The sequence below is a fragment of the Hirundo rustica genome, chromosome 4 (genome assembly GCF_015227805.2).
Source record: "Hirundo rustica isolate bHirRus1 chromosome 4, bHirRus1.pri.v3, whole genome shotgun sequence".
In the NCBI taxonomy this organism is placed as follows: domain Eukaryota; kingdom Metazoa; phylum Chordata; class Aves; order Passeriformes; family Hirundinidae; genus Hirundo; species Hirundo rustica.
In genome coordinates, this window is record NC_053453.1 from 65,640,208 (window position 1) to 65,656,929 (window position 16,722).

Sequence of the window (16,722 nt, forward strand, 5' to 3'; positions counted from 1 at the left end):
TTATCTAATATACTGTAGGGGTGGCCATCCCTTGTATGCAAAGAGATGAAAGTAATGGAACAGACTGTTCAGTGAGTTATTTCCTTTCCTAGAATAATGAAGACAGGAATTACACAGTAGCTCCTGTAAGATGCTTCCCTGCACTCTAAGGACATCTGACTGAATGGAATCTGATTTTCTTCATTAAAACTGCAATGAAAGGAATGCATGAAAAGGGAAGATGCCGTTATTTTTGCATGACAGGATAAGTACAGATGGGGATATGGAGTTGTTTCTAAATCTGAAAGAGCATTTTAATGCCACAAGTATTACAGGCACTGCTCTACTAATACAGTTAACCTATGCAATAGGATTTAATGAGGCCACAATTCTATTCCTGTGGTAGAACCGCAGTGTAAATCCCAGCTACTAACTGCTGGTGTGTTCAGGTGCCAAGTCATGGAACAGATGAAGGAAATGATCAAATAAATTCTCACACTGCTTAGTTCCCTCATTGGATTCATCATTCAGCCACTAATTCTGGTGCAGGGGTGGGAAGAGTCAAACTTGGCTGGAAGAAGCAAAGCTGTTGCTGCCACACAGGAGCAAAGTTGGTGGGAAATTGAAGGGTGAGCGGTGACATTTGTAGCCTGGCAGTAATGTTCTAGAAGAACACTTCTGACAAACCACAGTGCTTACGTGAACACCTGGCTCAGGTTTGGTTTCAGTTTCTGTGCCACTGCAAAATAAGCCTGTGCTTGAAGCACCTGGAGTGTGCTGCAGGGGTGCTAGAGGGGCACTAGATGAGGTGAAACTTGAGTTTAGCTCATTTGGCTGTAAGTGTTGATGCTTCCGAAGCTGGCAGTAGCTGGGAAAAGACTGAGTTGGTGGATAAAGGGAGAACCAAGGCAGGCATGAAATACAGCCTTGTGTAATAGAGGCTACAGAAAGGTAGGGGCTGTTGAGGGATGGAATCAGTTTGGTGTGGTTAAATAATCACCCTGGAAAATAATGAGCTTTAGAACTTGTACTTTATGACTAAACATGTTCATCCAACATTTTCGTGGAGCTGATGTGATAACATGCATTAGGGATAAAGTCAGCAAACTCTGGTTCATTCTTTTAACAAGGACTGCAAAAGAAAAAGGAATTAAATTTGGCATAACTTATTCAGAGCAGCTGTCAAAGTGCAGATCCTTTTAGATTACTCTGGGACATCCATCAGGTGTACAGGAGGGCAGCTTGGCTCTCATGATTTCCTCTCTAAGCTCAGGAAGAAAGAGGGGAAGCATAAAAATTGGAATTGGGTACCCAGGAAGAACATAGGCGCTTTCCCTGGGTGTGCAGGGATGGAACTGAGAAAGCCAAAGCCTTGACTAGAGCTAAACTGGAAAAGGACATGAGCTATAATGAGGGATTTTGTGTACGTACATTTGCAAGAGAAGGTGAAGCAAGGAAAATCTGTGAGACAGAGGGTAATGAAAGAATTAAGTTCAAGAGTAACTACTTTTGACAGAATTCACTTAAGAAATTAGTTAGAACAGATCTTTTTATGGATTAAATTGTTCCGGTACAGAAAGTGGGTGATAGTTGCATTCATAGTATACTATAATGAATCCTACTCTTAGCTACTTAAAAAGCAAAGTTTTTAAAAGTATTTGGAAGTGAGTTTCCAGTTTTTATTTTTCTATCCTTCAGTGCAAAGTTGATAGGCATGTTTCAACTGATACTTAAAGAACTTCTAATTAAATGTTACTCTGTTAGACATTTTGTGTGACTTTTTGAAGTAGGGTATAAAAGTCTTCTTTTGTGTCATCTTGTTTAGTAATTGGAGATTCACGGAGGCTTTTCTTTAGCAATAATCAGATTTTAATAGAGGGGATTAATGCAGATACCTGGGAACTGGTGTTTCATGGGTTGAATGTGTTTTTAATGTTATTGCATAGCTGGTGCCCTGGGTCTTTGATCTGAAAAGAAAAATATTACTTAATGTGGTTTATGCCAGACTTAGCCTTAAATGGCTGACTGAGTAAACTTAATGTATTCTGGAAGGTCGTTAAAGAGGTGATCATGCCTTTTCTTTTGCATGGGTAAATTACTTTTTGAAGCTGTGCACAAATATTTTCACCATTTTTAGTAAATTTGTGGGTCTACTCTAGAAAGTGAAAATAAATAATCTTCTTTTAGGAGAAGCATGACCTTTGAGTGAAGCTACATTTTATTTTGAGGGTGATAGGATTCCTTGATCCTGGCTTAATTGTATCTTCTCCAAATACACGGGTTAACCTCCTTCCTGCTCTGTTAGACTCTAGAACATGGCAGAAGTCCCATAAAACTTCCTTGAAGAATCATTCTGTCACCTTTGGTGTAGTGCATGGAAGATTTTACTCCTATGGGTGTGAAGGAAAAATGATGCTCCATTTTGTCAGTTCATGTGGATTCTGACCATGTGCCTCTGCAGGGGATGGTGATTTTTAATGCAGACCTTTAGCAGCTTAGTTTCAGCCCACCAATATATTAGTTACTTTGCTGTCTCAGAGTTCTGTATTGAGGATCATCACCTCGCAAGATTGCCGAAACCCAAGTTCATAACATTTGTTATGGCATGTTCAGCCATAACACTGTTCAGCCAGTATTATTCCAAACCACAGTAAATTTGGAAAACTTCATTCAGAGATAACACTTTTCTTTCACTCTTTACTTGTGTGCTGTTTCCTGCACCAACCTATGGCAGGGCTTGAGACATCACTTTGTCTCACGGTGTTGGCATAATTAGCCTCACCTTTGCCAGAGCTGTCCCATTTATGAGGCAGGGGCTCAAGTCGTTATCTTATGCCTAAAGATTTAGTTCCAACCCCCCTGCTTGGGCAGGGGCACCTTCCACTAGAGCAGGCTGCACAAAGCCCCATCCAGCCTGGCCCTGAGCAGGGGTATTGGGACTTGATATTTAAGGCAACTTCAGTATGTACTCCTGTACCGTGTAATGTGCACATTATAAAATAAAGCCCAAAAAAATGAAAATTAAAGATGAACTAAATATGAAATAAATGCTATTTTCATATCTTATTATTAGTACAAGATACATTTTCTTTTCGAACCCCAGTGGTTTGTCGTGCACACCTCTCTGGATTTTGACACCTCATTTTGGAAACAACTGCTTGTCCTATGGAGAGATGCCCTAGGCAATATATATAGGAGATGTAAAGCCCAGAGAGAAATTATCTGTGAAGAGTCCTGAAAGTTTAATGTATATGTGTGACTGCAATTTGAAACAAGTGGTTTTGCCAGAGTTGCATCCCTGTATTTTAAATACATCGGTTTATCTTCCCTTCCTACTTCTATATTTCTTGGACTGGCAATATGAAGGGCCAGGTAAAGCTTTATAACATTCAGTGGTCTGTTTTACAGTGCCTTTTCACACATATGAAACAACTGGATATTTGACTTGGTTTATTGCAGAATATAGGAGTGCTTGTTTTTTGCCTTTTTTTAAAATTTTTTATAACTTATATGATGCCTTTGTTCTGTTAATTCAGACTAAAATGTTCTGATGTTTACCTTTGCATGTTAATGATACATGTTCTCAGTGCCAGTATTCAATACCATGTAATCTGTGTTTTGGATGTCTTTATTTGCAGACATTTTTCTAGGTACTCCCCTGTAAATAGGTTTTCATCATCTTTACAGGGATCTTAAAAGCTCATGGTCCAGCAGGAATTTATTCCACAGCCAGCTTAGGAGAGAACAGAGGACCTTTGTTTTATTTTTTCAAAACAAAGAAAAATTACTATAGTATAAGCCACTGAGCCAATATTTATAAGCTTAAGGAAGTGAGAGCTTTGCTGGACTGTGATAATCTTGAGAAGTGATGACTGACTTTCCTTTGGACTGTGAACTTCATGGCTTCACTGTGTGCTGTCCCAGGACTCAGCTTGCCTGCCTTTCTCCCATGCTCCTTGACTTACCATGTCCTAGCATGTGTCAGACTTTACAAGGGTTGTTGGAGACTGTTTTGGGTTGGTTATTATGTGGCTTTCATGTGGTTAACTTCTCAAACTTGTGCCCCCAATCCCTAATGTATGAGCAAACATGATGGGTTATGTAAATGCCAGTTGTTTTAAAATTGATGGGAAGAGTCCATGTGCAAATGAAAGTATGGGTAGAGTTTAATGTTCAACATAACTATATACTGCTGCTTTATATGCTTTCCCAGACTACTTATGTTCTATTAGCATACTTTGATCTGGGTGACTTTTTTTTTTTTTAATTGGAACTTAATTGTCAATGAAATTCAGCAGATGGGAAACTACATCACAATACTATCTGCTACAAGGGTATATGATGAATAATTGAATATCCTATTGAGAAAAGAGGAGAATAATGAGGTCATCTTGTTATTTGACTAGTAGTGTAAAACTCTGATTATATAGAACATCAAAAGCAGAATAAGATTTCCTTCTGGCAATCTTCTCTTCCTTTCTTAGAAGGGAAATAATGTCTGGAAGGTGTATGTCAATCCCACTATTCTGTGTGCTTTCTAGAGATCTGGGACAGGAGTGAGGGGACTGCAGTGGCTCTACAGAGAAGTGTGAGTTGGTGCTGCAGCTAAAATTCTTCTGTTTTTCTGTGGAGATGAAGGGCTTGGGGTATGATGCCAAATTTAGCCACTTCCTAAAATACTAGGATCCCTTGCACATAGGAACAAGAAGCCACTTACCACACAGCTTGTCTCTAGTTGGTTTCCAGTAACTTCTTGTCACTAATGAAGGGCAGTAAATCAGTTTATCCTTAGTTGCACAACCCAAGGTGAGGAAACAAAGCTGATTAGGTACTCAGTAAATTAAATTTTGTTTACGCCTTAAGAGAGGTCTCAATCCACTTGTATGAGAGGCATTAGAGTACAACTTCCTGTGGCCTGATTTGGTTGACTCTTCTGACTTGTTTATATCATGTAGAATTGGCAAGTGCTATTTATAAAACAGGGTGGATAGTTTCATAGACGGGTTGTAAATTATAGATGGCCTGGACTCACTTGCTGGTAGTTATGATGCTGACTGACTTCTATGCAGCTGGTTTGTCATCGTGCAAAACTTCAGTATTCATAGAAGTAGACAAAGGAACGTAGCCAGATAATTATGGTCCTAGTTCTGGGGCAAGAGAAGCAAAATGAGCCAAGGAGAGCATTTTGTACAAGCCCTAATGATTTTTTTTATTGGTTTGGTTTGGCTTTTTTTAAAATAATGAGTTACATAGTGCATTGGTACTTGTTACACCTGAGATGCAGTACAGTACAAGGGATCAAGGCTGTCTTGCAGTCATAAATGCTGATGTGAGGGAACAGAAATTGAGCAACTTAACTTTCATTTTTCTTGGGCAGTGGCTGAAATATTTGGGTGGAACATTCTTCAGCATGTCTGAAGGCGTTGGATTTCTTTTAAGCTCTCGCTTTTGTGTTAACTCTAAAATTTTGCTGATTAGATTATGTTTACATTGAAGGGTGAAGATGTCAACCGGACACTTGAAGGTGGGAGGAAGCCTCTTCACTATGCAGCAGACTGTGGACAGCTTGAGATTCTGGAATTTCTGCTCTTGAAAGGAGCTGACATTAATGTATGTATTAATGTATTTGCAAACAGTTCTTAAAGTCTTCCCACAGACACCGAGGGGATTGGTGTAAGTGCCTAAATGTCGCTGAAAGATATAAATAAAACTAAACAATCTGATGCATTTAAAAATATTTGAGAGGTGGGATTCTAGAGGTTAGAAGCTTGCAGTTATGTTTATTAAATGTTTTAATTCTCTTTGGACACACTGGAAAAAGTTGTAGCTATAAAAAGTTAATATTTAATTTGACCACAATCAAAAAAATTATTCCAGTAATTGCATCAGAATAACGTTTGCAATGCATATTTGATTTGTTGGAAGGGGTTTCAGAAGACATCCTGAGCCAGGGCAGGATCAGCTGTTTAAATTAGTGTGCTTTTTTTCTTCTTTGGAGACATTCTTTCTTGTTTAAGTCATTTTGCTTTAGTTTGACATGCATGGCTTCTTGTTTTGAAAAGATTTAACTAAGCTACATCAGCTCTCTGGAAGTTAAGTTCCTAAATACTTTAACCCTACACCTCAAATGTTGTGCCGTAGAATGCTTGCCCAAAAGTTAACATGTAAGACATCTTCGCTTTAGTTCATAACAAAAATGCTTGGATTATTTTCCTGGATGTCTGGAAAAGTTATCTCTTCCTTAGGAATTTTCCTAGCTGAGGAAGAGTTAAAAATAGCATTTCAGTTATTCCATTTCTTATTCTTTTCAGGACTGTAGTTTAGAGAGAAGACAGCCAAAACAATGTTTCAGCCTAAACTGTTTTCTGAAGTGATGCTGGCTGTGAAATGGGAGAATTAGGAGTAGTTTTTTTAAATTGGGTGTAATTTGTCAGCTGAAACTGCATTATTTCCCTCATTGGCCTAAAATTATGGACAAGCTTTGAGATACCTAGAAGTCTTGTGGAAGAAATATCTTGCTATTATCTTTTTATTAAATGATAACTTTTCTTTTTTAAAAAAGAGAGATAAAAAATCCAGTGGAATATATTTCTGGCTAATACCCTTAAAATTTTACTTCCTCTACTGTTGATTAAAATTAAAAAGTTCTGTGAAACCTTATAATGCTCTGTGAAATTGTCCTTCAAGTAGTTGTATCTCAATTTACAGGCTCCAGACAAACACAATATCACGCCACTGCTATCAGCAGTCTATGAGGGCCACGTTTCCTGTGTGAAATTGCTTCTGTCAAAGGTGAGATACAAATGTTTTGAACAAGTTATCCATTAGCAAAACATATTACTGTGATTTTTTTCAATAAGATTATGATGCTCCAGATGATATGTTCAGAACATCAAACAAATGCCATTTGTGTTGCTAAAACAGAGAAGGGTATGCTGATCATGGTGAAAGAGAGCTGAAGGACAAAGCTGGCAGGACTTCTGTGGTGTAGCAAAAGCAGCAATGACCATAAGAGTATTGTGGGCTCTAGCTAGAGAGCAGAACTGCAAATCAGTAAGGGGAGAAAACAAGCATTTCTTCAGTAGATTTGGCTTTGGCAGCTGTTTTAAGTGTTTCATGTGATGGACTCTCTGCTCTGAAGTTGCTCAGAGGTGTGGTTTCCCTCAGCTTTTGCCGGATGACTGAGAACCCATCTGGGTTGGCAGAGGGAGGGGAAATAACAGTAGGAAGCCAAGCTTTCTCTGTCCTACAGCTTGTAAATTTTGTCCTGGGGAGAATAAGCTTAATCTGTCTATATTTGCACTTTTGATTTATATTACAAAAGTTATCAATTTTACAAAGCCAGTAGTTAATTCAAGCAATCTTTCATGTGCATTCATTTGCACTCCTTCTTGGTTACACTTACATCATTTGGCCAAAGGATTTCTTGCTGTGTAATATTTTCATATGCCATTTCCAGGGTAAAGTTTTCCTTAACTGTCTTAATGCTGCTTGAATTTCACTTAACTTCTTTGATCTTCTCTGATATTACTCATGCTTTTTTTTTGTAAACAAATGCAGCAACTGTTAATTTTGGATTCAAATGGTGTATCCAACTTGCTTAAATTTATTGTGAGGATTGATCCTTCATTTAGGATTATCAAAAAATGAGGTATCTTTTATCCCATGTTGATTTATTTCTATTTCTGGTTTGGAGGGTTTTCCATCCTAGGTAAGTTGCTCAAATAATAAATTGCTTTCAGATTTCTTCATGTAGAGTTAAAAGCTGATTGCTTCCATTTACATGGGCCAGCTGATGAAATATTTATAAACTGGAAGTTGGCTTATCAGCTCTGTCTGTTTGAGGCAGGGCTTATATGTAGAGGTTGTTGTCTCTTAACACAGTTAGTTAGTGATGCTTGTTTTTTGTACATATAGTGATATGTTCTTTGGTACTAGATACCTGGGAATCAGGATTCAGCCCTTACTGAAAGGTCTGAAAATTCCTGACTGTTTAATGTTCTTCCCAGTTACTTAGCCAACATTCTCCATTGCTTTCTACAGTGGATGGACTGTGGGGATGTTTGTAAACCTTTTACATGAGACTCTCGAGCAATTGAGAGGGAAGAGAGAAGGAGGAGTATTTCAAGAAATGTTTCAAACATTGATCCATGTTTTTCTTTAGTAATCTGGTGGTTGATTTGTCATGTAAAAAGTTGTGGTTTTTTCGTGTCAGAGAAACCAGTATGTTAAAATAGACAACAGTGTGAAAGCTTTGAATAGAGGATGAGAGTTGTTGCTTAGGATGCAAAAAACTTCATCCATTTTTTCAACTTCCAAAATAGTTGTGCTTTTGCTTTACAAGAAATATCCTGTTAAGTTGGGCAGTTTAGCACCCTTTTTCTTCTCTGACAGTGGCAAAAGGAAGAGCTGTGAGTGTGACCACATCTCACTCATTCCCTTCTTTCACGGCTGCTGCACTGGGGATTTCAGAGGCGCACGCATCTGTCCCCTGTTCAGAAGTGTTGGCAGATCTGTTGTCCATGAATTCATCCATGTACTTTTTGAACAAGAAGACATCTGCCTGTGTTGTGTCATCTTGCGACTCTTTTTAGCAGTTTGCTACTTGCTATGTAAACCAATCTTCTCCCAGCTTTGTTAAGTGCCCCCAGTTCTGCTTTCACAGTTTGGTGGGAGCTCAGTTGCCGTCATGGGTTCTGTGTTTGTTGCTTTGGGTTTTTTTTCAGAACTGCAGCTGGAGCCAAGTAGCTCCTGTGTGGCTCTTGGAGCTTGTTTAACATTTGTGGTTTGCCTGATGGCTTAAGTGGGCAAACGTTCTTGTTTGTTATTACCCTGCCAAGGAGAGAGAGTTTATATTTATTTATGTGTATTTTCAGAGTGGAACATAACACAAATATTAGTAGGTTTTTACTTTGGGGAAGTAGAGAATACTATGGAATCATGGTACTTTTATGAGTTTTTTATTAAAGTTGCTTCCAGGCAGTGTTGTACTTCTGCAAATTAAAGTCCTCTTGACCTGACCTTTATTGTTTCCTTCTCTTTTTATTGAATGTTGGCAGGAATCTTTCTGTCTAGCTAATGGGCCATTTTCTAAATTTATTAGTACTGAGTTTAATAAATGGTGTCCTCTTTAGGTAGTCATGACCTTGTTATCCTACATTTAGTAAAGCTGTTTTAGAAACCCAGATCTTGCATGTCAGTAACTTTTCTGAAGTCTTTTTCTGAGGGAGGAGTTAAAATTAAAACCTCTCTTTATACTTCAAAGTTACCTCAGTTAACTCTTATCTTTGGTACCCTGAATGCTGGTACATTGGTGGAGAGTTTTATGAATTAAAGTTCTTTAAATTCTGTCAGGTCAGTTACTGCACAGTTCCATTTTTCTTCAAGATTTTCTGAGCTTAACATCAAGGAACAGCTATGAAGCCTTCTTGATTTCCACACAGATTCTAATCTGAGTGCTTTCTAAGCAGTAGAAATAACCAGCACCTACAAAATAAGTACAAAAGTACAAATAGTACTTTTAGTTGCCTTTCTTTTCCCTGGACAACTAAGATTACAGGTGTTGAATACCTGCTAAATCTCTCGAGGGTTTTTTTAGGGGAAAAATAAATGCTTTGCAAGCAATGTTCCCATGGTTTCAGCCCAAGTGTGTGTTTGCAGTAACCAAATTGTCACTTGTTGGGAACAGGGTAATTCAGCTCATGTTCATATCCCAAAGAATTGCAATGTCCTTGTACTGTTTGGGACCAAGGTTGTTACACAGTGATAGGAGAGAGGAAACACTGCAATTGCTCCTGTCATGAGTGAACTCAGTGCATCTCTTGCACTGAGAGTCTCTAGGTGCTACAAGGTGGTTGAGCAGCTCCAAGAGGATCAGTTTAGCCACTGGACCACAAGACTGGCAGTGCTGGCTTAAAAACCACTGCCAAACCATCTTTTTTGAATGACAGGTTGAGTACATGCAAGTAAAGGGCGTACAAATTTCAGAGGGAAATATCATGCGTTGTGAAAAGTAATATTGGTAGCACATCAGTGGTATCATACCCAGTTTATTAGACTGTAAAAAAGTTCAGGGAAGTGAGAATTGCTGTGAGAACAGGCATGGTATAATGTATGGAAGTTCAGTGAGGCTGTCTGTTTAATCGGTAAAGAAGCTATGGAAATTCTAGGTCCATTATGTTCTTAAACTGTTCAGTGTCCTTAATAGTAACTAACAATCTTCCTTGTAATTGAGAAGGGATTTGTACTTACTCTGTGGAGAGCTTATGCATAAACTGAAGACAACCCTCTGCTGTACACACTTTTGACAAAATGTATTTGTACCCAAAGTGTTTTTACTGTCATTTGATAGAGTGAATACACATATTTTCAAGCAAGATTTGCATATCGTCTTGCCAAGTTGTTCTGAAATCAGTCCTGTGATCTCTAATGACTTTTGTCCCCTTATTTAACTGTCCCATTTACAATGTAGTCTGTGTTTTCCCTTTCATGAGTATGATTACACAGTGCTCAAAGCAAACATAACTAGTTAATCACTGTTTCCCTTTTGTTCTCCTCCCATAAATCTGGCACCGTGCTTGTGCTTACTTGCAGCAGTTTATTGCAGCAGTTGATTTATCCAGTTGGTGCATTATCCTCTAATTTATCCAGTTGGTGCATTGCCCTTCATTTTCCTGTTGTCTGCCTGTTGTGTTTTGTTGTCTTCTAGGTGTACACGTATCTTTCAAAACAAACCTGAACAGTTTTGGACTTGGAATGATTTTATGGTGTTGTTTTTCTGATGTATCAGTAGGGACTTTTTTTCCCAGAATGGAAGAGAAACACAATCCTTGATGAGTGTGGCCATTTTATGATGTAGAAGGAATAGATTTGCTAGTAAATCAGCTCTTCCAGATATTACCTGTCCAATTTAGCATGTGAGAGCTTCTTGCACTGTAGATTTTGTAGAAGTGTGTAACCCTGAGTTTTTACTTTTGTAGGTGTAGTAGTTGCTAGAAACAAAAAATCCACTGATAATTCATTGGACTTGCAACTTGCTTTGTAACAAAAATAATGTGGCCTTTTTCCTTATTTTTAAACTACAAAGTTGGAAACTCAGATCAGCTGCATGCTGAAAAGATCTGTACATAAATCTTGCCTGGTTGGTTTCTGAATGAAAACAAGGCACTGCAGTAAAAAGCTATATGTAATCAGTATAATTATGCAAGGTATGTAACTTTTGGCACACTTTGTACTTATGGCTTTCTGAATTGACAGTCCTTCTCATTGTCTTTCCAGGGTGCTGATAAGACTGTGAAAGGCCCGGATGGACTAACTGCCTTTGAAGCCACTGACAACCAGGCAATCAAGACTCTTCTTCAGTGACGGATGGACTGATATCTTAAATGTCTCTCCTGTGGCCTCACACTGCTGCCTGTCTGTCACTCTTTGCATCTTCCAGCTTCTTCAGCTAAACACTTTGGGGGGAGGGAAATTCTTTATGAGTCAGACTAGTTAGGGGCTTATATCGAAGATAATCTGGTTGGAGAGGTTTTAAAACTATTATGAACAGTGTCCCTGTAGGACTTCTTTCCAGTGCACAATCTCTTCCCCTTTCTAGTGAAAATGGAAGAAGGAAGACAGACCATGCTAAATTTTTGGCTTGTAAGCCTCCTAGATTAGTACTAAGATTTTCTAGATAGATGGAAGTACTTCCTTTAGATGGAAGTCTGTGCTATGTACCTGGAACTAATTGTGAAGGAGACAATAGTCCCATGCTCTTAGTGTCTGCCATAATCTGAAGTGTAGTAACGTAGGTGGCTGGGTTGCTCTTCTCTCTCAGTGGGTAGCTTTATTCTTCTTCTGCCTAAAGCTTCTGTTGCAGTTTTGAGGACTTTTGATACTAGTTATTGGAGCTGTTCTTTATATTGACTAATTGGATGTCACACTAATGTTTTCTGACTCTTGAGCAAACCAAGACATGGTGGTGTTACACTCCATAATATCTGCCAAGGTACTTTTGGAGGCTTGAATTTGAAGTCTTTCTATCCCATATTTGTTCTAGTTCAGGACAGACATTTTAAGTAACTGCTTTTGAGAGAGAGGTCAAAATTTCACTGTAGTTTTTTTCCAAAAGGAATGTAAGATGAAATTCCTTTACTCGCCACATCAGCATAAAATTCCTAGACACATGTGAAAGCTCCAGGATGTCTGGTACACAAGGATAATCAAAGCAAATGTGGAAAAGGAACAGAAGTTATTTAGACATTCATATCAGATGAATTTTGTTGCTAAATTTTTCTGGTAAACATGGAACCTATCTAATTTCAGACGTAGAAGCAGGAAGATGTACAAGCAGAAGTCTTAACTTGCTCTAACAATTACAGAATTTTTTTCGTTGTGTGTACCTTCAAATCAGTGTTTCATTGTCGAATGGATGAACCTCTTAAATTCCATTAAGGCATGAGGCTTGTTCTGGAAGTTCCCAGTGTGACCATATCACATTAACCATTGACTTTTAGATAAGATTTACTGTACCAGTAAGTATGACAGTCTTGATCATTCATGGGGAGGTATTTAAGGATGTCGTAGGCACTCCCGTCACATCTTGTGGTCCTCAGGAATGTTTGAGCTTCTGGCTTTCATCCTGAAAATTTTCATTAGACTCCTGGTTCAGCTAAAACTGAGTAACAGGTTCTATACCACAAACTATACATCTTCCTTTCTTTTGGAATACAGATGTCAAACTGCCTGATAACGAACACAGTACAGAAAAACAAATGTATATAACGTCTCATGCTGAATTCTTAAACAAAAGTAGCTGATATTATTTTGATATCACTGTTGAAATTGAGAGGATATATAGAAGTAGACTGGTGACTACCACTCGTATTTAATGGAGACTTAGTTTTACTTGAAGAATGTTGCATATTAGGATTGAATGTCTTGGATATGAAAAGCATTGTATTTAGACTGTAAAATGAGAGCGGGAACTGATCTACATCTACTCATACCATAAGAAAAGCAGTGGAGAAAACAATCAACTCTGGCCATAAACTGTACAGTGCAGTTATTCTATTTCTTGGAGGTGGGTGGCAAGGAAGAACAGAAGGGTTGGAAATCAGTGATAACTCAATTGGTAAACTGCTTATAAAAGAACAAGAATATTTGGTGAACAGTGCTTTTAGTAACTATTTATAAGAGGACTCTAATCTTACCTCTGCTCAGTGCTGGATTGTCATGTCATTGTAATAGTGTGAACACAGACTATAGGTTTAGCTCTTTATTCAGCTATGAAAGTAAAAATCTTTGGCATCACTTTGCCTCCATATTATGCTATTAAGTACTTAGCTTTTCAAATACTAGTCTAGAAAACTGCAATCTGTTTTTATGTTGAGAACTTGATTATTCAAGTTTTTTGTGTTGATTACTGTCAAGTTGTCTGGCCATAGTGGTTTTGTAATTTTGTTGGGTTATTTTTTTTTTCTTCTGTATTCTTTCCTGCCCTTCCCTTTAACTCTCATTTAAGTGAGCAAAGAAATATCATCTTTGTACTAACTCTTCTGGAGATTCACTGAGGCAATTTTGCCTCCCTTTTTCTACAATTATGGGGACACCTTATTTTTTTCTTACTTCACCCTGGTGGGGGAAAAAAAGAAGCAAACAGATTTCAGTGAGTCAAGTGTTAATTTGGCTGTAATATATACCCAAGCTGCCTTTTGAGATCGTTTAAAAGATGGCATTTAATGTTTGGCTTATAAAGAAGAAATACTTTTCTGCTTTTTGCACTACATAACAGGTGTTTAATCATTTTGCCCAGGATTTAAAAGAAAAAAAGTAAAAATAAAAGCATATGCATTTGTAATTGTCTGGAGACTGGGCTTGTTCACTCGTTTCTTTCTTGTTAGCTATTTTGTGGAAAAAAATGATGGGTGGCTTCCTCTATCTTTGAGTAGGTCCTAACTAGATGGAAATACCAAACTGTAAATTATTTTTCATTCTATAAACAGAATTTAAATACTTTGTCAGACTGGAATTGCAGATACTTGGAAATCCACTCTGTTTTTAAACCTTTTCCTTTGAAATTTGTGCTGAATAAGTTATAAACTTAAGTATATTTTGGATTTTGTACCCTCTGCTCCCTTTTTCTTACTGGGAGCAGATGAGAAAAGGAGTACAATAGTCAAATGGAACTGAACATAACATTGATTATTTGTAGAAGAGGCTGGCAAGAATAGAGTGTTCTAGGTCAAGCAATTGCAGTGTTGCATGCAAAACTTCAAAACGAACTTGTCTTAATTATATTTTGTAAATGGATAAACAATCATCTTTCTACGCAGTGACAGAAGAAAAACTAGTGCTCTGTGCATTTTGATATTTGACTTTCTCTTTTCACCATTGTTGACTGTTTTGACACAGTTGGGTTCATCATTATCGTGGTTCATAGACATCAGAATGCTAAATGATACTGTATTTTTAAGTTTGTGTTGCAAGAATGAATGGAATAAACTTGAATTGTGCGAGACAAGAATTTGGGTTTCATTTCCCTCTCTGCTCCCATGTTCTTTTAACCTCAGGCTACAACTTTTTATTTGCCTGGAAGGCATCTAAGTTCCAGCTCACATGTACAGTGATTAAACTGTTTAGTTGCTTAGAAGACTGAGATGTGGAATGGAAGCTGCTTTGAAAACTAAGTATATAATGTTCTTTGTGGGTTTTTTGAGGGGTTTTAAATTACATCCATTTAAAAGGTGTTTTGATTATTTTTGTGGTCTTGTTGCCTGTTCTTCCTGCTTAAATGGTAATGCATGATGTTGAAGATCCTTCTATTCATGTCAAATTCTAAGTGACAATTTGTAGAGAGAGGAATGTTTCTCCTATTACCTCTGAAGACTGAAGCAATTTACTTTCTCCTTTACTTCATCAGAGAAACTGAAAACAGTGATTAACAGGAATCACAGCTGAAGTATAAATAAAATTGTATAGAAATGGTTATTCATTATTCTTGTGACATCTTTACAGTGACTTTGTCAGAATTTCCTTTTATAACTTTGCTTGTCAGTAGAGATTTGAATCTAATTGCCTGAAGTGTTATGATTTATTTTAAAATAGACACTTAAAAGTACAGGAAGATGTGTCAAAGTAGAAGAACTATAAATATATAAAAAAAAAAATTTCAAAATAAACTAAATTTTCCTCCTTTTCTCTGCTAAACTTTGAAAAGTTTTCAGAACTTTTTTTGCTGTATGCACAACCTTGCAGTCAAATATTGGCGAGAATGAGTGTGTGTTCACTATAAATGCTGAAGCCATTTAAATGTAATGGTCAGTGGCAACTGATGTGTGTGGGCTTCAGTTCTCGTGTTTGGATTAGTGATTCTTTGTTTTGTGAGTGGTTTTGGTGTGACTTACGGGTTTTGTTTTTTTAATGGGCAGTTTTTCTACTGGAGGAAATATTCTCAGTTCAAAATTCAGATTTCTTTCACTCACATTCCTCAGTGACTGGCAAACACAATTCATCTATGCAGGTAAAAGAGTCTCTAATATTTATGTATCTATGGCTCATCTTTTGAAAGAGAATGGTTTCCCAGCCAGCTTCCAAAAGGATGTTGTTCCAAGAATAGAATTTTTTCAATTGCACCACTTGATTGTTTCTCTCAGATTGGAGAAAACTATACTCAGAGCTCTCCTCAAAATATTTTTGTTTGTCATGATCTGAAATCTGGGAACAGCTTTCAACTCTAAGCTATGCCATAAACTTCCTAGATGAGTGTTTGAAAAGCAGTTGGTTTCATGCAGTGTCTTCAGAGTCTTCAAATAAAAATGCAGTTATTGTCTGCTTGGGAAGTGAACGAATATTTTTTCCTAGGATCAGGGCTCCTCTCTCCCCAGCTTAGCAGTCAAAACAGGGTTTTCCAATTTTAAACCTGGAAGCGTTGCCATAAATACCATTGTTTGCTATTTTGATTAATGCTGTTTTGGAGAGCCTTCTTTCAGATAGAAATCCTGGAGTCTCTGGAGTCTTCACTCTTCAAGTGGTGTTTGGAGATCACCTGAGTGCATCTCTCCATTCTCCCACATCCTAAATATCTGGGTTGAGTGTACTGCAGGCTGCCACAGGGACATGATTCTTGTGTGCTTTTCACTCAGTTCTTGTTTACTACATCATTTTGCAACATTTCAAAAGTTAAGAATAGAGGCTTTCATGCACTGAGGTTCATCTCGTGGCCATTCAAGTTAAGACGTAGGACAGTGTGCCAAACCCAAAACAGACTGCATGTCTCAATCCATTTATCAAAATTCATTAAAGGAAAATTTATTTCAGTTGTCTCAAGCTGAACATAAATCTGAAGGGTCCAAAACTCAGTCTCAAAAATAGTTTCTTGGCCAGTGAGCTCAATTTTGGTGCATATATTAAATAATTCACTTCTGAAACATTTCTTTCTATGTGTTACTATTTTTCCTCTAAATGAAAGTAATTCCTCATTACATTTGGAAGAACATTCAGTTTGTTTAACTAAAGCTTTTGTCTCAAAGTAAAATAAACAAGATCTCTTTTGGATTAATGTTTTAACTCTTTTGTCTGAAAAGTATTTGGAGATGGGAAGTCTTGAAAAGTATGTAACTCATCATGGAAATTAAATTATACTTCCTCTTTCCTTTTGAAATACACTTTTAATTAAGGTTTGTAGCCTTTTATTTGAGTAGCAGCATCTTGTGACTGTGTCCGACCACCTTTTTTTATTTTATTCCTTTTATTTATTCT

General features: G+C 37.5%; 1 protein-coding gene across 1 annotated transcript in view; it reads left to right on the forward strand.

The window, feature by feature from the left end:
- Positions 1-14,488, forward strand: part of MTPN (myotrophin) — a 30,938-nt gene extending 16,450 nt beyond the window's left edge. Inside the window, exons 2-4 of the mRNA XM_040062602.2 lie at positions 5,476-5,589; positions 6,688-6,771; positions 11,257-14,488. Of these exons, the coding sequence (XP_039918536.1) occupies positions 5,476-5,589; positions 6,688-6,771; positions 11,257-11,343 (285 nt within the window). The 3' untranslated portion in view covers positions 11,344-14,488. The remainder of the gene's footprint in view (positions 1-5,475; positions 5,590-6,687; positions 6,772-11,256) is intronic.
- Positions 14,489-16,722: the final 2,234 nt, after the last annotated feature.